The sequence below is a fragment of the Polistes dominula genome, unplaced genomic scaffold (assembly GCF_049000335.1).
Source record: "Polistes dominula isolate Pdom_NZ unplaced genomic scaffold, Pdom_raw_medaka contig_246, whole genome shotgun sequence".
Classification (NCBI taxonomy): domain Eukaryota; kingdom Metazoa; phylum Arthropoda; class Insecta; order Hymenoptera; family Vespidae; genus Polistes; species Polistes dominula.
In genome coordinates, this window is record NW_028300928.1 from 572814 (window position 1) to 600000 (window position 27187).

The 27187-nt window shown below is 29.4% G+C and overlaps 1 protein-coding gene across 1 annotated transcript in view; it reads right to left on the minus strand.

Moving 5' to 3' along the window:
* Positions 1–25331, minus strand: part of sha (shavenoid) — a 29312-nt gene extending 3981 nt beyond the window's left edge. The window contains exons 1-8 of the mRNA XM_089171425.1: positions 25109–25331; positions 8151–8277; positions 7757–7927; positions 1272–1385; positions 1067–1200; positions 841–991; positions 392–744; positions 36–260 (exon numbers count right to left, since the gene is read on the minus strand). Coding sequence (XP_089027551.1) covers positions 36–260; positions 392–744; positions 841–991; positions 1067–1200; positions 1272–1385; positions 7757–7927; positions 8151–8262 — 1260 coding nt within the window. The 5' untranslated portion in view covers positions 8263–8277; positions 25109–25331. The remainder of the gene's footprint in view (positions 1–35; positions 261–391; positions 745–840; positions 992–1066; positions 1201–1271; positions 1386–7756; positions 7928–8150; positions 8278–25108) is intronic.
* Between the last annotated feature and the right edge of the window lie 1856 nt (positions 25332–27187).

Genomic DNA, 27187 nt, shown 5'->3' on the forward strand with positions numbered 1-27187 from the left:
TTAATAAAAAATGTTAAAAGCTTGAAAAAACTTACCAATAACAATTGCCTATCGAAGTATGCAGGATTGAAGTATAATTTTCTTCGTTGAGTACCTGGAAGTACCGGTACTTCTTGCTGATGAGAATTATCTACTGTTTCAACTATTCTAACATCCTCTTCGGGTAATCTTTCTCCAAGCATTGAACCAGATCCAAATACAGTTTCCGAATGGTCTAGATATACATAGCGCGGGTGAACGATTGCAGAAGTAAACTGGCTCTACAAATTCAATGCATTGTCAATATATACATTAAATGCTTTAACAGTAACACATATATTATTTTTATCATTTAAAATATAAATGTCATTATTATTTATATATATTATATGTTTTATTTCTCTATACGAACATGTTCACAATTTTGTTCTTCATCACTCTGAACCAATTCGTCTCCTAATTCGTTCTCGGTTAAAACACTGTTAGTATCATTTTCCAAGTGCCTCGATGTGATTAACAGTGGATTATTTTTGATAAAACCACCACTAATAACACTATTAGCAAGACCTTCTCTTGGACCAGGTAACGTAAGTTCTGGTTCTTCGATCGATTTTCTCTTTCCTCTTCTACTATGAAGATATAGCGATACACTAGCTACGTATATGATAGCTAGAATGACAGAGGAAAGACCAATGGCAGCGTATTCGGTAGCCGAGAGTCCTTGAGAAACTTGAGAAGTTGATGAAAATATTATTTCTCGAACGTCTGAATAAATGAAAAAAAAAAGAAAGAAAGATTCAATGAATTATTGAAAATCATCACGATTTATATTTATTTTGATAGGAAGTTTAAAATACGAACTACTTCTTGATGGCGATCCAGCGACTCTAAATGCAACGCAAGGTGCAAAAACGCCAGTATTGTTTTCTTGCGGTGATGCATCTCTGCATATAAGGTTGGCAATTACTACTCGACCTTCTGCCGCATCTCTCAATCCACTTTCACCGATCCACTGTAAACATTTGTAATATTAATAAAATAATATATTACACAAAATACTATGATAATAATATATATGAAAAGTAACCTGAAGAAAAGTTCTCCCTTCGTCGCGAAACAATCTGAACGGTGGTTCTGTATTTGATAGATTTCTTAATTCCGACCATCCTGATTTTCCTAATTGTCTCGCTCCTGTTATTCCACAAACAGGAGTAGTTACATCTGTTATCAAGAAATACGAATATTTTATGAATTATGAATGAAATTATATTGACAAAATCGCGTGTATGTACCTTTGAAACGAATTTCAGCATGCGGATAAATAATTTGACCACGCTGGGGTAGAAAAACGTATGGCACTCGTTCAATTAGACCCGAATTACTAAGAAATCCAGCAACACTGCATTCTGAAATTTGCAATAATTGTACAAGCAATTATTTTATTAATTAAAATCAACATGAATATTTGAATATTTTAGTAGGTCGATTATATTTTAGTAGGTTCATCGGGATATCGCTGTATAACCAGTCGTCATTAATTGCGACACGATCTATCATTTACGTATAGAGAGTAGGTAGATATAAAAGAGATAGCTTCCAGTTTCCTTGGCTATGTCAGGGTCGGATGGCGACGATCTTTAAGGTCGCAAGGTCAAGCGCGAGAACTTCAAATGACTCTTTTCGTTAGGCCAACTTTGCCAATCGTTTATCACTCGACAGTTATCCGATTTCCTTACATGGATTGTTCATCGTGAGCGTAGAAAGTCACAAAATAGATATGGTCTTAGTCGATTAGCATACAAGCGACACGAGCAACAGCACGAGCTTATGCTGAGAAATGAGATTTCGATTAAATTCTACTCCATCTCTTTGACGTTCATTTTTTTTTCTTTTTCATTATTTATAGCTTTAATGTTTAAATATAATAATAAATTGTTTTTCGTAACAATTTATACAATTAGCATTTCAAGACTAATAACTTTTACACATACGATGAAATTTTGTTCCAATTTTGTAATTACAAATATTCATAAAACATTTTTATATATATTACCGTGTATAGTTTGGGACGGAATCATTTATCGATATTAATGATTCTTATTAACGTTTACTGCCACGAATCCTGCTGAATCCTGTTTGGTAAAGCGGTAAATCCTGCTTGGCATGTAGAAACTTACTTCAGCCATTCAACGAATAAATAATTTGTATTCTGTGTACCTATCTACCTGCTCGTTGAGCGTACCGCTTCGCGAGAAACGGGAAAAATTTCTGTCTTGGACTTTATGCGACCGCTCAATAAAGGATCATATCGGTAAACGCGACTCGCATCTTCATCTTAATACTCTGCTATAATAAAAACTTACGGTTCGATTTAATCTAAATATATTTTATTTACATCTCTTATCTCTTATCATTACCTCGAATTAAACTAACGCTAATATAAGTATATATATGTAATATATTGTATTGCTAACACAATATTGATTATTCTAAGATAAAAGCGACGAAGGTACTTTCATCAGATAAAATAGTTTTCATTCTATGCACATTTACCACTTAACGTAAAGTTACAATGAATTGTTTGCAGAATTATTTGTAAGTCCAAGCAATTTATCTATCACTTGAAAGCTATAAATCTTCCTTCCTACATTCCAAAGTACTCTCATTGTCTGTCCAGTGTATAGCCAATCAACGTTGAAATATAGCGAGGAAGAATTAAAGAAAATAAGAAAGGAACTCGGAATATTTTCTTGAATCATCTACAATTTGAAAACTAAGGTACCTATGTTTGTAAATATGTATATAAATATGTAAATTATTTATGAAACACCCTGTGCAGCTAAAATCCCAAGACCGCATTAGAATCTTTTCGATAATAGTAAATAATCGATCGAAGATTCGAGCTTGTAAGTGAGTCGCCTTTAAATACCGCAAGTTAACCCGGCTTATCCTACCATCTTTTCTTTTTTCTTTCTTTCTTTCTTTCTTTCTTTCTTTCTTTCTTTCTTTCTTTCTTTACCAAAGTCCTTGTTAATAACTGTAAATATTCTGTCAAAATTAGACGTAAATTTAAATGTATTATGATTTCACAAAAAACTTATATGGAATAAACAAACGATCTTTTTCCTTCCTTTTCTTATACTAATGATAAGTAAATATTAGAAATGACTAAAGTACATTTTGTATAATTAAACAAAACGAATTTGTAATTAATTTGAAAATGTACTTTTCTATGCTGTGTAGAATAATTAAAAAGGTTTCAATCTGTAGAAGATTGCACTTAATTTCAAGTTGTTTCATTTTCTTCTTTCTTTTTGTACTCTTCTGTAATTGCAAGATCCTCGAGGTACTTTCATACATACATACATACATATATCTCGTATGTTCTTTGACGACGTGACGACGACTCTATAGAAACTCTTGCCCAGACACATTTTTATACTATGATAATTAATTACTTACACTGTAATTAACATAGTTATTTATCTCTCTCTTTCTTTTTTATTTGTTGTGATCAATTTTTTTGAAATTTCTCCTGAACCGTTAACTTCACTGCAGCTTTTTTTTTATTATTATTGAGAGAGTTATCGTAGCTTAAAACAATGCTTCATTTTATTATAATATTTTGTATCTTCTATACGATACATTTTTCATTCAAAATAAAGACAAAATATTATTTGGAAAAACAAAAAAATTGTAGAAAATAAGATCTCAAACACGTTCTCACGATATATATGTATATAGATAATATTATTCGGTGAATTGACGCATAACAAAATACCTTAACGCTATGATCCATCAAGCAAAACATCCTATCGGCACACTTTGATAGGCTATTATGCGGAAACATTTTCGAAAAAATGATTTTATAGTTTTATAGTTAAATTTTTAATTGATAGTTACAGTTTCATTTATTATAAGCGGACGATCAAATTTATGAGCAAACTTTGAATAAAATTACAATAATTTAACATTGATATGACAATATTTGAAATACTTAGATATCTTGATTTCATTTATTTTTTCTCTTTAAAATATTAATCTAAGGTAAAAAGATTTAAATCGAAGTGTTGATTATGTCGTCGACCTTGAAATGATAAATTTAGAAAAATTTCTCAAGTTCTAACATCTTCCATATATTTTAACGTTAGAATTAAAATTCAAATGGTCGGCTGTCTTTCAACGAATATCTTTATAAATTCGAATTTTTACAAACCCATACACTAAATCTTTTTCTCACGATAGAAACACGTAACTATTGAAGGAAAAAGAAATATTTACGCGAGTCAGGTGGCACGTCCGTGCATAAGTGGCTAACTGTTAGATAGCATGAAATTAAGTCTCACAAGCGTAATATCTATATATGTATATACATACATATACGGACAGAAATAGAGATGTTACATAATTATGTCATTATTAGAGCAATTCCTATGTAAAGCGAGAAAGACTATTACAGTAGTTTTGAATCTTAAACGTGATTCAACAACGTGATCCAACAACGTAACACAATATTTGTATTTTAACTATTAATATTCATTTGAAGTGTATAAACATTATTTAAATGAATAAAATGATATATCCATTATATTAATGAGAGACGAAATTTTTAATAAATCTATAAATATATTCATTTTAATAATGCAAGTTAATAAAGAATTTTTTTTTTTTTTTTTTAAATAACGAATCAGTTGACTATAACTTCTCGATTGTTTAAATTTAACTAATGTTCGAGTTGTATAGCGTAAGACTGGTCCCAGGCAAGTGAAGAAATTATGAATTGATGGCTACAGTCCATGGCTATAGTCCTGATGCAAGATCAGCTATGAGGTCAGCGATTGGATCGCCAAGTATTCACCCTTAGTCTGGCAACGGACTAAGTTGCGTTCGTGCTCGATTATGATTCGGAAGATTTGCTTGGTCTCGATGCGTGCTTCCAAAGATACAGTTAACATTCTACACGCTCAATATTCTATCGCGAAAAGATTCGATTATCATCTTACATGAGATCCTACAAAATTATGCCTAACTGTATCGTATGACAAATTATTTGAAACCATTTTCACATTTTTTTTTAATAACTGTAACTTCAGAATGAAATATATTCGTTAAAATTAATACGAAAATATTACAAATTTTCACTATTTTATTTTAAATCAATAATCAATGATAGAAAATAATTTTTATATTTAAATAAAATAAAAATAATTGTTGCAAAAATAGTTTTATTTGGTTAGTATGAATATCATTATACAGTTAATGTAATTTTTTTTTGTATTGCATTTTCGTATTGTGGCGGGTAATGGGTTAAGAATAAGCAAAGTAAAAGCAAAGTTATCGTTTAATTACTTAGTAGCGTGTTAGTGATTATTTCATAATTTTTATAATGTTGCGAACATTAAATAATTGAATACAAAATATTGATTGTAAATGATTATAAGATCAATTTATCAGAAAAAGAAGATTGGAAATATGTATCCTTCTCTTTGGCTTGCGAGAAATATAACGAGGATTTAAGTATATCGCATTATACTAATCATTTGGATGCCGAAAAGTATAAGGTGGAAGGGTTTTTCGAAAATGTACCTCCCATCCTAATTCTACGTTTCGAAGACCTCCGTCGCATCGATATTACCGTTCGGTTTCGATATCAACCCAACCTGAAGCATCTCAAATTGTAAATCAGTGTCCAATTAGTTGAATCAACCTCAAAGAAGGTGAACAAGAATGCTGAATAATATCGATACCTTCTCTTTGAATTAATTTCAGCATTACCGTTAATCGTACGTTCTTTATGTTAGTTAAAAAATACGTCCACCTTGAAAAAGAACGTGTCAGTGATAAGATCTTTTCACTTATTTTCGATCATTTTGTCGATTAAAATGATTATAATTATAGAGGGAAGTGATATGTAATTGAAATTCGACAAAAAATACCAAAATTATCTTAATGAATATCAAGTTTATAGTATATATGCTTATATTATGTAAATATTTTTGCAAATTTGCTATTATTATGAGTCAAGAATAAGTTTTCGACAAATGTTGAACTTTTTATCTTTCAACCAATGTTAAATATAATAATTATATTAAATAAAGAGAGTTTGAAAATAATATTGAATTTGGTTTTAATAAAAATGTAATATATAAAAGTTGATAATTGGAAATTTAATGAATACTTATTGTCAACTTTTGTTAATTCTCGAGTGATAGGTAAAACATATTTACGAGCTAACGAGACGAGATTAAACGCGTATATTTCGTGGAAACGATAGTCTTTTAAAAGGCAAATTCATGCGTGGTTCTCACTCATGATGATCGTAATTTTTTAACTTAGCCTTTTCATACAACGATCGTAAAGCTTTTATTTATGTATCTTATTAAGAAATGTTCGTCGATAGGATCGAAACATCAACGATCGTTACGTCATTTTCATTTTGTCGAGTTGGAAGGGAAAATTTGCAAAAATGATCTATACCTTGACTTTGACCTTGGATAAACTTGTATCCCTGGCGCTCTTTCTCTCGTTGCATCCTTTGTATGCAAATGTCATGGCATTGAAACGAAGATTCGATCGTATCGTGTCGGAATATGGCCAGAAGGCGTTTCGAGAAAGAACACGATGCGAATTGTTGCTTGTTTTGCTCGAACAGTTGGAGCAATCATTTTCAATGACGCGCTTCGATTGAAAACGGTACATATGAAAACGAAAAATGTCAAGAGAAATAAGGGGACAACAATTCCTTCTTCTTTTCCTTCCTCTCTAAAGCCCTGCATGTACCAATATAAATGCAATTTTTCTATGTTAACTATTGTAACAACATTTAAATGTTAAAGTATTGTAAAAAATGTGATATCAAATTAGACCTAAACATACTTATTCAATCATGTTTGATGAGAGTGCAATATTCGAAGGGAAAGAAATGATACTTCTTTTTTAAAACTTAAGGTTGTTATATGCATAAAGAAGATGAAAGGGTTACTTCCATATTATTGCTTTCTTTGGCGGTACGCGTAATTCAGATCGCCGTTCAAATTGTTCCCTCTCTCTCTCTCTCTCTCTTTCTTCTTATCTTGTTGTATAATTTATCTAAATTATTAGGTTACAGGTTGTTATTTCTTTATGCATACACTTTCAGGGTGTAGTCTTGACGAGTTTTCAGATTTCATAGAATAAAAAATGGATTTTGTGTCTTCACTTTAATTTTTCTAATTAATATATATATATATACTAATAAGCAAATGAATCTAAGAAAAAATATTTGAGTTTCATCGATGACCGATAATAATTAATGAAAATGATGTTACCTGTTATTATATTACCCTGACAGGACCTGTTATTAATTTGAAAATGATCTTTTTCTTTTTTCAAATTTGACCGCTTAACGCATGTTTACGCATGTTTACCAATGAGCCAAACTTTCTCTTGGCTATTTCGTTGAAAGAGAAGGTATCATTATCAAAACGCTGTGTCGCACAATACTTACTCGAAAAAGAGGGATGCTAGAAGGCTTTTGAAATTCATTTTTCATGTTCATATAAAAGCAAAAAAGTAAACGCACGTGTAAGAGGAGATCTTGGTTTTAATATTACATGTAATAAATCATTTACGTGTGAACGGACATTGAATGTTCTTTTGGTAATACGACAGTTAAATATATATTATATGTACAGGTACCTTTTTTGGTTACTGTCACTTGATCGCCATCGATCAATGCAAATTGATGTTGAATATTGAAAATCTTTATATTTTGGTTTAATTCAATAATTTGTCTTACCATGGATATCGTTGACGCAAATTTGTAAATCTTCCCGGAAAATCGGTAGACTGTCGTTGCATTGACAGGAACAGGAAGTGTTGAATGGCGAAAGAGTTAACGTCGAAGGATTGCTGGATAAAGATCTGGAGGTTCCGCTGCTGAGCACTGTACAAGTTTCTGTACAAGTACCTACCAACAAATAAATTATACTCTCTAACGCCTATCAAAACATTGACTTTATCAATTCAAACATAAACACTTTGTTAACAATTCATAGATGAATTGAATAGTACAAAAGAAAAATGATATTATATTATTTATTTCAATTTTATATGGAATTTTACTAATAGAAATATTTATATTAACAGTTATTTAATAATAATTAATATGAAGAATTTCGTTTTATGATTACCTTCGAACGTAAAGATGTCTCCATTGGAATGTCTGGTAACCATAAATTCCAGGCCATGAGCAAAACGCAGAAGATCAAAAAGGCTCGCTAGAACGAGCGCTAGGAGACGCATTTTACTCCCTGCATTCTAAAGAAAAATCATAGAGAATGAGAAAAATTAACTATTTTGTTGTCTATATAAATAAATACACAAATAAATAATCAAGGAAAACAATAAAAATGCGAACGAAAAGTCTTAAAGTCTTTAGTAAAAAAGAGATAAAAAAAAGAAACATAAATTTGTTATGGCGAGAATACTGAAGGCTTCCAATTAAACGTGAGAGAGAGAGAGAGAGAGAGAGAGAAGGGGGGGGGGAGAAGGACCGAGAAGACTTTTTTTAACGATCGATAAATCCTCAAAATTGTCTCTTTCGATTACGTTGCACTTTAATTCCTTTCTCGTAAAAAAAGTGTCCATTTTTGTGACGTTTCTTGTCTATACAGCCACCGTATTTTATTCACGACCACCTGACTAATATGACACTTGTTAATTTATTTATTTCTATTTGGTGACATCCGTCTATAATAAAAATGTAAATTTATAAATTTGTAGAAAAGTAAAACTTCCTTATAGTATTACGACGCGTGACGAATTATTATTTATTATAAATAAATTGTTCGTCGCACGCGATAGCTTTGAATAATAATCAAATGCATGATGGACTCTTTTGAAATTATTTAATATAAATTTACAATAAAAATGTATTTTAAGAAGACAATACTGGACATATAAGAGTACTGATTTTACAAAGAATCGTATTAGGTAAGAAGAAGAAATAAATTTGGATAAAAGAATTTAAAAGATGTGACTTCTTTGTAGGTTGAACGTAACCGGTAAAACAAGTCACCGAAGACAAACTTGTGTCTCTATGTCCATCTTTTTTTCCTCTTTTCTTTTCATCAAATTACTCTTAAAAGAGATTCCGATACTCTGCTAATGATCGTTCGCGCGCGTGCTCAAACTTTTGAGCACTTTCTTGCTATCGATTCATCTTTCGATTCATATTTTGACGAAGATAATGAGTCGATTAATTATCACTTTTGCCACTTTTGATTCTGGATGATTAAGGTGATTCCTAAATTTGTTGATCATTCTAAGAACTTGCGCAAATTGGCGCAATATCAATTATTCATGTATCACTCGGATAAAACAACTTTTTGGATGACATGTATATTATTATAATAAATCACTTTTTAAATTTAAAATACGAAAATAGGAGAGGACAGAAGTAGGACTGAAAAAATATGACAAGATCTCACGTAATAAATCTGTCAACATATTCGCGAAAATTTATAAGTCCGGAACTTTTATGATGCTTACGGCTGTTTAATTGCAACACGGTGAGCTTCATATTTTTTTTTTGCTAATAAATTTATGCATTCCTTTGCTTCGAAAAAAAAAAATTCAAATAATAATTGTAATATAATTGCTACATTATTATATTAATGGTTATCATTTGGATTTGTATTTCTAAACCTATTACTAATAATAAGAGGAATATTAATAAATCATGTGTGTCAGAAAGAGGATAAATAATTTTCATACGTTAAGAGAGTTGTTCTGGTTGTTCCGACGAGATGAGTGTCTTGTTATCATCCAACACGTATCATTTTTAAGCTCGTTCGTCTTCCAAGTGATATCATCAACGCTCTTTTCTCGTCATTCGAACGAAAAAATAAAATAAGACGGTAGAAAGGGAAGAGAACTGCTTTCTTTCTTCTTCTTCTTTTTTTCCTCTTTCTCTTCCCGTTTGAAAAGTCAAATTACAAGATACCGCAAAAACACTTGCCTGCCATTCACAATCAGAATTAAAGGATGGAGGCAAAAGGGTCTGGCATGTCAAGAAAAGTACTTTAATAATACTTTTTTTATTCTTTCTTTTTATTATCTTCTGTCAAGAAGGGGAGGAACCCAAATCATGATATCTTAAGATTCCTTGAAATGACATAACAAGATATTTGCGCAAGTTTTTCTTTATCTTATCCTTAAATCGGTCCTAAGTATAGTCCAGGAGAACGACCAATAGGAGATCAGATTTAATTAATGATACACATTAACATTATAATAGTTCGTAAAATTGAAGAATTACGATCGTTTTAAGGGTCCTGGCTTTAAATGTGCTGGAATTTCGAGCTTTCTGCTCGGGATTTACAGTTAGATTAACTCAAAGTACGTCAATACAAAATTTCATTATTTTTGCGTGCATTAATAAAACGTTGAAAAATTGTAAGATAAGAAATATACATTTTTATACTTGCTTAAAGTTTTGTTTATACTTAACAAATGTTTATTTATTTATATCCGTAGGAGTATCGAAAAAAAAAGTTTGACAGATTTATCCAACGACGTAGTAGAACAATACCCTAACCGTTAGACGTTTCACGAAACTACTCGCTCAAGAGTATGTAAGTGTATGTGTGTAGGTAAGTATGTATATAGATATGTACCGAACTCAAAAGGCCATTATATCTATTCAAGAAAATTTTGTCTACGCCTCCTATCCTTTTATTTTGTTAACTTTCTACTAAAAAAAAAGGCCTACATTTTTGGCCCAATCAGATAGAAAAAGATATATTTAGACAGAGATAAAGAGAAATTAGCGCACAATGAAGTAAAATATAAAATTAAATAGGCGAATTTTATGAAAATATCGGTAAATTATAATAAGTATGGTTGGAATACACATTGCACATTGGAGATTAAGCTCAAGTGCAAAAACGAGCCGCGAAGCATAAGTATGTAAATGAGCTCAAACACGATATTTAACGGTTGCACATGCAAAATCGACCGATCATTATCGTTCCTCTGAAATCGATGCCAATGAACTCGTAATCCGCGTGTGTATCATTTTGCATTTTCAGCTCCTTTTCAGTCGACTCGTGCGTTCTTATCGTCCCTTTTTTTTCCTTTTTTCTTTATTAGTATTTTATTTGTATATTTTTCAAATTACTTACTGGGCGTGTACAATCGCAAAATAATGTAATATATATAAACCAAAATGATACCTAATGAGTTAGGTTTTTTTTGTCTTGTATATTTTACGTTATATCGTATGTCATCGAATGGATGCATTCAAAAAATATTTTTCATCAATTTTTAGTCGTAATGTAATTCAATATAATAATAATTTGAAGTTTCTTTTATATTCGGGATCTTCATAGATATTTATTCTTTATAATAATTAATATAGGTTTTTTTTTTATATACAGAGTAAGAATTCATTTATAAAAGAAATTCGAAAGCCACTGTTTTAACGTACAAATTACATGATACGTCTTGAAAATCGGTTGATTAATAGCCACTGGTTTAATAATCATCATTATCGGGTTTCCGAACTTGCATCATTTCTCTGTGATTATCATAAGTCGATGAACAAAAATCGATTTTTTTCTTCAAACTTTCCGATCAACCTCCAATAACCAAACCTATATTCAATTAAGCGTGACCGTTAAGCATAACTCAAATTGAAATGAACGAAATTAAAAATAAAAAGGTTTAATAATTATCGTCTCGTTAGATTTCATCGTCTAAGGAAAGTTTCAAGAAAAATTGAGAAAGGTAAAGAGAGTTTCCTTTCTCTCTCTCTTTCTCTTATATTATAAAAAAAGAAAAAGTATAGGTAAACGCGTAGGGAGAGACTCGCGTTAAGTTCGACAGTCAAGTATGCTCGAAAGAGACGTCTTGTATGTATATGACTCGAAGAACGAACAGTTTGCTCAATAAACGGATGGTCTGTTTGTATGCCAACTATACACCGAGAAAAAATATATACTTTTTATCATTTTTCATCATTTTTTATCATTTATTTTTAGACTGCGAATTTCTCATTTATTACACCTTAAAAAACATAATATATATATATATACATATATATGCCCGTAATTATGAAAATGATCTAAGTCAAAATTAAAAAAAAAAAGTTTATCAGTTATTACGCACCACATTATTTTAAACTAAATAAATTCAATGTAATTTTCACGATATTATCAAAAATGAATCGTTAGATAATGTTTGTTATTTCAATATTATATAAAATTCATATAGAGTGTTCAAATGTAAATCTTGAAATATCTGAAAACAAGAGATATATGACTTAGACCACTTTCATAATTATGGGCATATATACTCTACTTTAATTGTAAAAATTAAAGTATTATTATTATTCTTAGTATAATAATTATATTAGAGTATAGGCAAGTATGTATATATATTTGTGCGTATATTGGCGAGTACAAAAATGTCTGATAATAATTAGATGGAAAAAAGACACGAGAAGAGGGCTATGCTTTGAATAAAATCCTTTCTCGTCTCGAGTTCATTCATCTTTCACACTCAATTTCATCCTGCCCAATACCATATACTTTGCATAAATAGATATGTACCTAAGTACGCATATACATAGGTGTAAATATATATACAATATATGTCACAAAGAATAATTGAAAATATTCGAATCATCCATCGAAATAAATCTTAAAGACAGAGATAACGGATCTTTTGAAGTTGGTTTAACAAAATCCAACTCTGCATCCGATTCATTAGTTTCGTTTCTAATACCCATAAGAAAGAAAAATTATAGAATTTGAACTGTCTTCGAATGAAATGTAATATCAGTATTTCGTGAACAGTAATTTTGGATTTTCAAGAACAAAGAGGAATTCTAAAGTTTTGAGCATATAAGTACAGTTACTTGCACTATAATAGTATAATAATTGTATTCTAGATGAACGTATATGCTCACATAATGAAACGAAGTACAGACCTAGCGTTTATATTAAAACTCTATCAGCTTAATAGCTAATGACGGAGAAAGAGAAAATGACCAATTCGAAATAGAAAGGATACGTACCATCAAGAATTACAGTTGAACATAGGCTATGTGCATATCTAAGTATATCTAAGCGCAGTTGCGCGTAGTTGTGCGCAGGTGTGCACAGTTGAAGGATTACGAATAACTCGGATGCCCTAAGCACTTGTATTATATTCTTCGTCGTTCCTAAGCGTCTGACACGCTCGATCATCGTCCTTGGAAATGTTTCAACTCTATCTACAATACTATATTATATATATAATATATATCTCTTTGTTCATATATACAATCATTGAATTTCTAGTGTAATAGTTTCGTTTTGTTAACAATCGGAATAAAATGGCACGAGCCACGTCGTTAGTTTAATAAATTTCCTTCAATTATTTCTATCGTCTTCGTCGTTTCATGACAAACTTGCGGTTTTGCAAACAGTAAGGGGTAACAGGTAATTCGAGTTACTTCTTATTGTCCGAGAGTTGAACGGTTAGGAACGTGTGCGAAATTCTAACGAAGACACCTTTTGCTAATAATTTTCTTAGCGTCACCATTTTATGCCATTTCCAAGTAAAACTCAGAACTTCACGTCCGATTACTTTTCTCTTCATTAAGACAAGACCTTCCAACGGTATTATCTATTTTATCTATTTACTCGCGTCAGTGATTGATAAAATTTACTTTTCTAGAACTTCTTTATCTCTGCTTGTACAGATTTTATTTATTCTTGTCATTTTACTTTCTCTTATACATTACTGTGTTATTATATTTTCTAAACAATTGTTACAATTATTAATTTTTTATGAAAAAATTAGATATTTTATTATACGATATAGAAAGATATACCATAAAAGTTCATGGTAAGAGGATAAAAATGTAAAATGTATAGAAGGAAAAGGAAGATCCTCATCAATCGGACGATGGCATCAGAGTCACGGCACGAGCCGTATTACCGTGATACGAGACAAAAACGAGCTATAAAACGGTGTCTATATGGAAAAAAAACACCTTCTTTTTGCTCTTCAAACGGAACTATCTGTTTAGAGTAATGATCCTAATTGCTTAAGTGTTTTAACATCAAAGAGTGACTAAATATTATTTTCTTTTATTTTTTACATTTATTACTAAATATCATTATTTTATCGGCATTATTGCTAAATTAATAAAGTTAATCAAGTTAATTAAATATTATCACAATATTTGTTATTAACTTTTTTATTTCTTTAAAAGATATAAAATAATTTATTTTTATAAATTTTATATTGTTTGTAAAAAAGGTAATAAATGTTGTTGATTCGTAATGGTTATTACACGGCTGTTTGGTGAACGTTTCGCATGATTTTCAACGCATCACTGTGGGAATATTATGAGAACGCATTTCTGTCAAGTTTATTACAAGTTATTTATAAAATATATCTTTACGCATCTTATTTTTTTTTCTTTCTTATTATTATTATCTATATAAACTAAATTAAAAAAAGAAATAAAATATAATAAATCAATGATAACAAATAAAAGAATCAATTTAAACACGTTTCTATCTCTGACAGTATCGACATTTTAACAATTAATCCATTAATTTTGTTTACAAACACATGAGTTTTTGCGAATTACTAAAGATGTTGCAATTACTAAAGACACATGCATGTTTACTTTTTTGCTATATCTATATTTCAGTTGTGATTTAAAAGAAAACAACGGTAAAGCATAAGTTTATACTTCGTGGAACCACAAAAGTATACGCATACTTATGATTAGAACAATTAGAATGAATTCGAAATAACTGTGGTCGTACAAGTACGACTTAATATAATACCCAGTTATTAATATGATAATAAACCTTACATCATAATGAAAGGCTCGTAAGATGTATGATTGTTGGAAAACCACTTTGTTTGAGTTAACAAGAAAATTTCTTTGCAACGAGCGAGAAATGAAGAAATACCGACAAAAATTTAATTAAAAATTTCAATTTCATTTGAGAAATACTTCTTTAACAATGAAAATACTTTCTTGTATTATTTTTTGTTCTTTTTAATTACAAGCGCTATATCTATTCAGTAATTTTCTCACGAATAATAAAATCTTATTACACTACTGTGTATTTTCAGACGAAATCTTGTACACTTTTTACTTCTGAAAAAAAAAAAAAAGAATCTGTGAAGTCTCGTCTTTCGTTCATTCAACTCTCAGTCAGTCGATCTTCCGTATTTCTTAAAACGTTACCTACATTAATATTTTCGAAAGTTTTAATTTACAGAGCTACTGAAAATAAGTATCAAAAATAATATGATAAATATCGAATTTAATTCATATCGAGTTATTTCTTCTCTCGGAACGTACATAATTTCTCGAAATAAATTAAAATTAAAAAGAGAGAGAAACATAACATGAAATCCAATGAATCAAATAATCGAATAAAGTAGTTTTATGCGATTCATTTCCATTTTTAAATATGTACTACCTTTCAAGTTGAATTATTCGAAATATTTCTGCACGTATATATATGAATAATTTTCTTGGTTCAATAATCATTGCTACGTCCTTCCATTTTTTATTACCTCTATCGACAACTCTATATATCATTTCTTTGATCAGCCGGAACGGTTCAATGGCATTTACGATTATTATTCGAGATAATTTGTTAAATTGCTTTTTTATACACGTTTACGATTTTTTTTTTCTTTAATTCAAAATTGGTACTAGATTTTAGGGGATTTCGAATGAAAAAATATTTAATTTGCAAATATTATTTGGGATCAAGTTTTATTATATATATATATATAATATTTTTTAATTTTATGACAAAAATGCTCAGGACAAAATTATACTATCTCAAGATGCATATCTTTTCTCAAAATCATTTTTGTATGAGATTTGAAAGTCCTCTCTATCTTTTTAAATGGAATATTATTTTCTATTTATTACAAGATGATATCACATTTTATAATTATATTATTGATAAAAAAAAAGAAGAAATTTTAGGAAAGAAATGAAAAAGCAGGCTCTCGAATCTTACTTCTATCCATAGGAATTTATCTTTCGTTTAAAATGAAAATTCTAATAAAAATGACACCAAAAAAATTAATTCCTATACCTATTGTAAAAATAAGTATACATGAAAAAGACTCTATTGAAAAAATAATATTGTATTTCTTTTACTTGCTAAGGTGTCAAAACTCGCACTGTTTGGAAAAATATTCATTGAAATAAAAGTAAAAGAAAAAATAAAGTAAGATAATAAAAAGAAAGAGATAAGATAAAAAGATGCCGCTTTTTGTAAGATTTTTTGATGAGTCCCCCATATCATAAACGAAATTATAAAGAAGAGATTTGTATGAAACAACTAAAATCAAAGAAAGTTGCTGTGATATTAATAAAAATGTGAGTGCATAGAGAGTAATAATGGAGTAAAGGAGGAGTAAAAGGAAATGTAAGAAGAAAGATAAGAAATTTAAGTAAAACTCTTAATAAATGTGAGAAAGAGAGAAAAATACATGCTTGAAGACGAGTTTTCGAAGGTATTTTACTTTCTTTACTTTACTCTCCCAATCAACTTTTTTCTTAAACATGATACTTTCGAAGAATTGTTATTACGTTCCTGCTGTTTGTTAATAGCTCTTGAATGGAATCCGAAAGGTGGCCAGTTATCGTATCAGAATTTGCTTGCATACTTTCAAAAAGTGCTTGTTATATATAAATATATATGTAAGTTTTTAAATAAAAAAAAAAAAAAAAAAACAAACATCTGAATTAAGAACCTCCTCCTTTTTGAAGTCGATTAAAAATATATCTTCCTCTCTCTAACATCTTTCATTATAAAATTGAAAATTTTACAAATATTCATAAACATGAAATTGTTTGCTTGTATATTACTAATAATTAAATAATGAAATATATATGAAAAAGTTAACTTTTCATCAAAGGGAAGACGAAATATCAACGATTATCAAGTTAATAAAAATTCGCATTTTTAACGCCTTTTTCGAGTTAACAGCACACATGCTTTCTATCTTTTGTTTTTTTTCAACGGATCGTTTTATTAACTGAGCCTATCGTAGCTTGACTTTAATGATTTTATGGAAACTAGTATTTCAACGTGGCCAGGCCGTTGATTATATTTCTAAAGTTATTTTATTTTTTGTTCACTAAATTCAGATCGTAGTAAAAAATATTCCTAATTATCTTATTAAATGAACTTAAAATCATATATAAAAATAGCAGACCATAAACAATTGTATAATACAAAAACCATCATTAATTTGATTCTAATTTAGCTATAGCAATAATTCAATAAATACGTAATTATCATCTTCATTAGCTTCAAAAAGAGACATATCTGTCATATCACATAAGACTTTAGAACATTTGAAGTATATTTATACAGTTAATTCTAAAAAATGGTATTTAATAAAAGCTTTACATTGTAATTGAAGAAAATTAATTTTCTAATTAACTCGCAAAACACATAAAATATACAAAATACTTTACATGTCAAGAACCTTTCGACAGATGCAAAGAAGAAGAAGAAGTTGTATAAATTCTTGAGTATTTTATTTTTGATTAAATGTTCCCCCCATTTTGTCATACACATTAGAATGTCATGTAGATTCATAAGTTTTATGATAATTAGAAAAATCTTCTCTATTAAGTTTTTCGAGTTTTGAGCATTTGATTTAAAAATTTGAAATGATTCCATACATTAGGTTTGGAAAGCCAGATCACAATATTTACGATCCTTGTGGAGAAAGAATTCATTATCTTTTATCGAGCCGACTGAATCCCATGGGGCGTCCAAACACCAACATAAATATCGTGTTGGATTTCAACCATCCCTCCATTAGATTTATATAAAAAAAGACAGGAGTTTAGTCATTGGGATGTAGTAACGTACGCATCCTTATTTCTCTTTACAAATATCCAAATAAGAATAATGATCATAAAAAAAAGAGTAAATAATTTTTGGTAAATAAATATTATGACATTTAATACTCCAGCGAATAAAATTTGAAGAAATTATTCAATCAAAAAAAAACGCGGAAACTACATGGAAAAGATGACTTTATTCAGCGTTAATTAAAAAACGCCGTAAAAAACGATGGGAGAGGGAGAGCGTTGTTTGGTTCGCGAAAGTCGAATTAGGATGCGTCCAGTGTCGTTCTAGGTCCACGTCGTTTCGAGTTTTACGAGCGTTAAGATTTACAGGCTGTTATAAGATTCGCTTCTCGCTTCCATTCTTTCCTCTTTCTTTTTATGCCAATGAAAGACATGAAAGACGGAAAAAGAGAGAGTGAGAGAGTAGAAGCAAGTTTCGCAGTCAAGCGTGAAATCTTTATTAATTCCAGCCGGTCTAAGGTACTATCGGAATGCTCGTCTTTTTTAAATTGATAAACGAACAATATATTTTCTGCTACAACAATATAATTTAACTAAATTATAACTATTGTATTAGAATGATAAGTTTTCTTTGAAAAGAATGTCGTTAGAAAGCAGAACATTCATTCCGTAAAGTTGACTTTATAACTATGCAACTTGCAACAAAGTAGGTCTATGATCTATAATTTCAATATGATCGCATATATGACTTTAATTATTATTCAATTAGTTGAATTCTAGTTCAATTTTCGAGTCCACAAAATAAAATATATACAAACTTTATATATCATAGGGAAGTTGCACAGGTGAACAAAAATCAGAACATATTGTTTTGATCTTGTTAAAAATTTCGTCCTAATATAAATTAGAACTTCTTCATCAACTATAAAATACAAAAATTACATAACCTTACAAATATTCTAATTCTAATTTCTTTGATATAATATGAGGCGTTGAGAACCGAAGTAGACCAATTCACCATGATTTTAGGTTCGATCTACACAAAATGTATTAGTTTTATACTCGGTATTTTGAGAGAAAATGAGAAAATATGAGAAATATAGGATAAGTCTGGCTCTCAATTTACTTTTAAGAAAAAACATAATAAGACTAACATACATAATTTTGATATATATATATATATATATGTATATATTTAAAAGGTTATTTTGATTTGTAAACTTAGGTAGAAATACATCTCATTTCAGTTCAACTATGTTCGAATAACTCCAAGTATTATACCATACCTGATAATCATAGACCCCGGAAAAATTTCAACGATCATTTGCTAGTTTCGATTCGAAAGCGCAAATTTCAACCAAATTACTAAGAATCAGAGAGTAAGTTCTCTTTTCTTTTGTAGCCGATGAACTCGCTATACGAACTGGATATTCATGACCTTGATGCGTTTCAATAAAGGTCAGCTTTAATCGCTAGAAATTATTAGGAGTACTACCGGTGTTGCAGGATTTTACCGCTTTACTCTGTACTTTCAATACAACAGATTAATTTTTATTTTTTTTTTAAGGAAATAGATCATTCTCGTTTAGTACAAAAGTCGGAAAAATTTCAACGATCAGCCGCATTCTCGCTTAGTACACAAATCGGTTTAGAATTAAATCATTCTAAGAACGAGTTTCATTTAAATGCAAAAACATGAATTCAAATGTTTTCATTATTACTATTATTATATATTTCTACAATAAAAGTTAACCCTAAGATGGGGTTTACTTTGTTTACTTTACACAGCTATTCTCCTGTGATCCTACAAAAATTCTCTAATTTTGTATTACTTTTCGATGTGTTTTATTACGAAAGATCTGTTATCGAATAATGAATGACAAATTAGAAAATTTGAAGAATTCATTTTACGTTTGATCGAAATGAGAAAAAACTGTTCTTATACGATCGAAAGCTTGTTCTAAGGAATTAAAAAAGTCGTTATAAGAAAGTAAATGAGTAGTAGAAAGAGTGATAGTGGTTATTCTATCCTATTTCATTGCCTAATTTCCCATCATCTTTTACATTCTTTTTCTTTTAGTCTTTCAATCTTTAAAAGTATTAAGAAACCTTTTAAGAAATTCTTTTCTCGATGTGATAGATGATGAATAATGAATATTTCGTTTAAAGCAATTATATTATGGAGATATGAAATCAGAATGAGTAATTAAAACAAATGATGAAGAGAAAGGGAATGAAAAAAGGGAGAGAGAGTTTCAAATAATTCTTTGGATTTTTATCAAATTATTTAATTAATTTTTATCACAATTTTTTACTTCCTTCGTATTTTTTTTGCATAAGTTTTAAAAATAAAATAATTATTTCATGACAACGAAATGATCTAAAGATGGAAGTTATTGTTCTATGGTATTGTACTTTTTTCAATTCACAAGAGAATAAATTCATCAAAGCGTAATACGTAAGGCTGGTCTTTCGTTGAATATTTCTTCACGATCCAGTTTGATGATTCGTTAATTAATATTTATACTTTGCCCAGGCAAGCATGACACTTCCTGCCTACGTATACCTAAAACTATTAAATATTACATATTTTTTTCTTTTATTTCATTGAAATGTATTTTCCGAAGCATAACTCCAAGTATCTTCTTTTCGTAATGATTTGATCTAATGACTTTTGTTTAACCCTATGGTAAGTTGCAGCAGAATTTAAATTTATGCTGCAGTACTCATACATTGTCTGTGTTATTATAAATAATGTCTTTTTAAATAATAATTTTCAAAATTTTTTAAATTAAAAAAAAGAGAAATAAAAAAAGCATATTGATAAATATTTGATGAAAAGAACACACAAGCACAATTACAACAATCATTGCAATCTTTAAAAAAAAGATACGCGAATGAGGTGTCTTATTTTAAGTAGTAAGTATGAAAAAAATATTGGTAAATGATAAAGTAATGTTACACATAGACATAAGATGCACATTCAAAGAACGTTATTAGTCATGGTTCTTCTTCTCCTATAAAAATGATTGCAAAGGTAGCTGAAGCACCTGCTATCCACTTCTAACTATCCCATAGACGTTTTATGTCATAACGAGCTTCAGGTTATATCGTATAGTTGTACTTAGGAAGACTTATCCGCCATCTGGACTATTATTTACGTCCCTACACTGAGAGAATCCTGCTGGAATTGGAAATGTTTTCTAGAAAAAATCTTTCTTCCACATTCTGTCAAATCATCGATATTAAACGAACATACCTTCAGTATTCTTAACTACACAATGTATAAGAAGAAGAAGAAGAAGAAGAAGAAGAAGAAGAAGAAGAAGAAGAAGAAGAAGAAGACAAAATTTCATATTATGCATTAATATTCATTTGCATATTATCTACTTTTCGGGATTAATGACTGAAAACTAAAAAAAGAATAGAAAACAACAAAAAAGAATACAAGAATACTTTACCTATGTATATGTAGAAAAAAAGGGGGAAGAGCGAGAAAGATGAAGACGGAAGGCGATAATTGAAGCGTCACGGTACGATTATCAATAATAAGAGGCAAGGTATAACGTGTAACTATTCTAGCTAGACTTGGACGCAGGCACGCGCGTATAATTACGACAACCGCCTTTCGATCTTATTTATTATGCAATATACAGCAAGGACTCGTTATCTCGATCAACAACATCGAATGAATACTTATTTAATTAGAATATCTGAATGATTTCTATTATATATTTATACATATCTTCTATCAACAAAAAATAGATTTTAATATTTTCTTTTTATTTTCATATTTCGATTGTTATTATGATAGATATTTAAAAAAACAAAAAAAAACTCACACTTTTATAAAATTACATGCGAATATTACATACGAATTTTTTAATACATCCTTAAATACATCCTACCGTATAGTCACTATTATCATAATTATGCAGTCAAGCTAACGATCACATTGGTGGATTCTTGCGAGAAGCGAAAGTGAACACGTGAGCGCATATTAGATAGCAAGACGAAAGGAAGATGAATAAAACGAAAGTCTAAAGAATATGAACTCTACGCTATTTATAATATTTATAATACTCAGAAAGAAAGAAAATATAATGATTAATTAATTCATTTATTGACATTCGATAAAAAAAAATGTAAAAAAAAATCTATAAAATTCAATAAATCCGATATAAATAAAAAACATTTTTTCAAATGTTCATTCTATTACTTTACGTCAGTATTTAAAAATAATAAATATAATAGTACTCTTAACTCAAGCATAAACATCTGTTAGTTATTTATTGACAAAAGACAATTTACAAAAATTATAAATCACATAAATCGAAAAATGTTATAGTCATGACTGCTGAAGAAAGTTTGGAATATGAAGACTCATCGGTATCGATAGGGTATACGTATAACTAAAAGTACAGTACAGAGAGAGGTACCTACAAGTATCTCTCTACGTAAGCATTACCTGTCGTATAATAGAAAAGGATAAACCTCGAGAAAACGTGAAAATTTAATGCCGTAAATGTCTTAGGTTATCGTACGCGTGATAACTCTTTCTAACGGATTCTTCTTATAAAAGCGTGCACACGATTGTTAGGTATATATTTTGAAATTTGATTAAAACATCATAAAAAGGAATTCGATGAGAAAAAGAAGCAAGACTAACGTAAGAAAAAGAAAATGTAATGTACGGACTATGATTCAACGGAATTAGATCAACTCTGAAGGAATGCGATGTAGCGTCATGTGGACACTGACTGGGCTTTAATCTAGTATAACATATGTAACTATATATAATAATATCTACGTGATATGCGAGACAAATATAATGCGATAATACAAAAATATAAGTACAAAAAATGATCACTCAATTATGATATTTAATTTGTTTCATTGACATTTTGACAATTTTAAATTGCTTGCAATTACTCGAAAATTAATCATTTTAATATTAAAATTAGATATATATTGGATAATATAATAAATTAGTTTTATATATTAGGAGTACCATGTAAATTTAAAATGTTAAAAAATATGAATAGAACAATTAATAACTTGACATATGTAAGATACTTTATCAAAAATTTATTGACAAGTTTCCTAAAGTCAATAAAAAAGAATAAACGATTGGCTCAACATATAGATTCAAGACGATTCAAGTTTCAAGACAAGAAGCATATTTAATTAATGATAGAACTCACGAATAACGGAAGCCATGAATCTTACGATACTCATCGAGGTATTAAGTTTTTCCCTTGAAAGGAGATAATTATGGCACTTTATATTCACTATTAACGCTTTCTCAACAAAGATAGACATACGTATATTATACATATACAATTGTAGATGTATTTATAATCTCACAATCAGTGATCCTTATACACCTTCATACAGGGTGTCTGAATCAAATATGTTTATATCTATGTACCTCGTATATAGATTGCTCGAAATTTTTCATATTCTGTATTCTTTTCTTATCTGAAAAGTTTTCACAAAAGTCATTGATTTTTGAAAACGATTTATTTTCAACACTATAGTTTTGATGCATATAAAATAATATTTAGTGAATAAAAATGATTATGCAAATCGGAACAAATTTGAACAATTATTTTAACAAACTCTAAATAATCTATTACAATACAAGTTATCAAAATAATAAACATCTATATATTTAAAAATGTTTATATTTATATATGTTATATAAAGAAATGAAGTAAGGTGTTTTTATAGGAGACCTTGAATTAAATAGAACGAGTGAAAGTTAATCAACGAAGAAGGTTAATGAACGTTTCATGAACAACTATTCATATTTTTTACATTCGAGAAAGAAGAAATTATTATTAGTATTAGTAATAGTAGTAGTAATAGTAGTAGCAGTAGTAGTAGTAGTAGTAGTAGTAGTAGTAGTAGTAGTAGTAGTAGTAGTAGTAGTAGTAGTAGTGGCAACTTTCAACGTCTCGATTTATGATCGATCTGTTGTCATCGAGTAAGACTTCTCGATCGATGTCAGTAATCTTCACGATGAAACGTTTTGTACATATGGCTATCGAGTCTTAATTACATTTTACTCTTAAGTCTATTCGTCTGTTAGTTTCTTCATCTCTATCTAAATTTTTATATAATTTTTATCTCTTTTTCTCTTTGTCTTTCTGTTGTTTGATAATTACATCGCATAGTCTACAACTCTCTTGTTAACTCTGTCATCATAAATGCATTTGGAATATCTTTAACGAGATACATGTATGCATTACCTTATATGTTTCAAGAAGTAACGATTAGAAATTTGTTTAAGTAATATCAATTTGTCAACTCATACTCATTGTTCGCGTTTATTTTATGTATTACCTAATTTTAGTATGCTAGTCGGTTTTCTTTCGTATTTCAACTGGTTAGTTTATTAGTTATTACAAGGTTACTCATTTCAGGAAATATCGGATTTAACAAAGTAACATCAACATATTATAATATAACAAAAATATGAAAGCACTATAGATTAGAGGTACATTTTCGTTGCATGCGATTGTACCTACTTTTTTGAATAGTAAAAAAAAGCTATTGCATGTCGCAAATTACCATAACAGTTATATACAAAAAATGTTTTCAAAATTTCAAAAAGTTTTGCCGTTATATTACATTGTCCGTTGTGTTAGTTTTATCTACCTAAAAACCTATAGTTTTCTGTGAAGATAAAGTATTATAAGAAGAAATGAAAAGTTCACCTCTGAACCTTAAAGTACGTAACGTTGTACGCGTTCTTCTATACATCTAAATATCCTGTGATTTAATAAACATAATGTGCATAAACTAATTTACTTATTAATTTAGAGTCCTACTTTTTATAAATGTTATTGACGAAATAAAAAAAACTAATTCATATTTGAAATATCAAACGTACGGCTCATTAATAATATGTTGTTTTTTTATACTATCATATGTATACGACAATCGTTCATATCAAAAGGAAAATCTCGTTCCAATTTTCTGACTTCACTGTGTCGCTTTCGTTTATTTGCATTTCTCCGTGGTTAACAAATATAAATATTTCCGGTCCGATTAGCCTTTGCAAAACGAGAGAGGAAGACGAGAATGAATCTGAGTGATCATCTTTCGTTACGGACACTTTAATTCAACTAAATGGAAAAGCGAAGACGACCTCTTTTAAACATTTTTATTTGCTGATTTTTCTTATGAAAACTTCATTTCTAAATTAAAATGAAACTCTGTGAATTTTTGCAAGTTATTAATATAAAAAGAAGTAAGAAAAAAAGTTCTAACCTGTTTAATTTTAGACGAGTATGATGATCGAGCCAAGAAATTTGAAAGGATGTTATCACCACTAATAATTCCTTGAAGAAAATAAGACCTACTCGATGATGGTTCACGCACAAGAAGAACAATAAAAGAAAAAGACTTAGACTTCACCTGTTGGTTCGTTCTCAACTAACGTTTGCTAAGACTACTCGTCTCCCCGACGGTAAACTCGAGATAGTCTTTTGGATCTGCGCCGCGTGCTGGTCCGGTAGTTTGTGACTCGAGCTGAACCAAGTCACGCCATGCTTCTCACGTTGTCGTGTTCACTCACTCACTCGCTCTCTCTATCTTTCTATTCCCTTTTGCGCGCACACAAATATACGCGCAGCAGGATATTCAAAGATACACAAACACAACAAAACACAACATACATATATGCATACTCTCTTCTCTCCCTCTTCCATCATTTGAGTACTATAACTTGCCGCGTCGAGTCCTGCACCTTCCTTATTTTCTCTCATTTCTTTTCCCTTTTTCAAGGTTGCTGATATATTTAAGATGATATAACCTAATCCTCATTTCTAATTAATTTATTCATTTTTTGTTTGTACATTCGTGTGGGTGGGTGTGTATACGAAAAAGTTCATTCACTTTTGGTATAATATAATAAAATGTATCGTCCTCAAATTCTGAATATTAATATGATGATATGAAAATTAATGCATCATATTGCTAGAATGTATTAAAATATAGTGATTTACGTTAATGGATATGCTTTTAGTATAACCTGTTTTTCTTTTATTCTTAATTCGATACTAACGACATAACTTTTGTAGATTTCGTCTAGAATTAATTAGCTTAACATTTTTATAAGAGATCAAGTTTCATTTTATGGAATTGATATGCAAATATTGCAAAATACTTGAGAAATCTCTTACACGAAAGAGAGATCGTACATATGTTCTCATATATCTAACTTTTCAAACTCAAATCGATAAATAATAAAAATATTTGAATAAATCTATATTAATACTAAACCTATCACTGTGTTCTGTTATTTATAAAAAATACATTTTTATCATTTAAATGCATAACTACCTATGTATATCTAATTTTTGTTGTCCTGCGTTAATTACAAATTTACACCTCCATGAAGGCTTTGAAGTAAGGATCTAAATCAAGCAAAAGATATGTAATGTCAAGTAACGTTATTACAATCATAATAATACGAAAGGACAAAAATATAACTATAACTGTGTAAATATAACTATAAGCTGTCTTTTTTTATTTCTCTTAGTGAAAATTATTATTAATATCCCGTGAAGTTTTTTGAGAAAAACACACGAGTACGGATCATTTCCTTTTCTCTTTTTTTCTACCTTTTTTTACTAAATACCAAGGAGTACAATTTCGATTTACATTTTTATCTTGTGCGATTTTCGAATTGGCCAACCAACGTGGTAATTAAAGGTAGCATGGTATTTATAAGTTTATAAATTGCAATGGGATTTCTTCCTCTTCTGGTAAAAACGGTATATTTGGCGAACGGTCTGACAACCCAATAATTAATTAATGGTTAATCGTTCGCAGTCTTCCTTTTAACGGAAGCCTCGCTTCGATTTAACCTCGATGAACTTTATACTTGAATATCATATCACAGTAAAAGCTTTATTTTTTTTCCTTTTTTTTTTTTACTTGTTTTAATGTGAGAACGAACGATTCCAACTTGAAATTGGCCACCCGATTTTTCATATGAATCATTATCATCATTTTTTGTCATTACTTTTAATCCAATTTATAATGTTATTCACAAAACTGTACTTTTATAAATTTTAAATTGATTACTTTTATTAATGCAATTATAAAATGGATATTTAATATATAATGTACCATCTCAAGTAGCACAAAATATGGAAAAATATTGAATACATGTGTATTTAATATTTTTTAATATTTTATTATACTCCTGAAAGAAATAGGGTACGAAGACCGCGAATGAAAGGATCGCGCTCAGGGACAGGAACAATGGCGGGATTTGATATTTGCGACAATGAACTTTCGAGTTCTTAATGCCAGTTAATAATAATAATAATAATAATAATA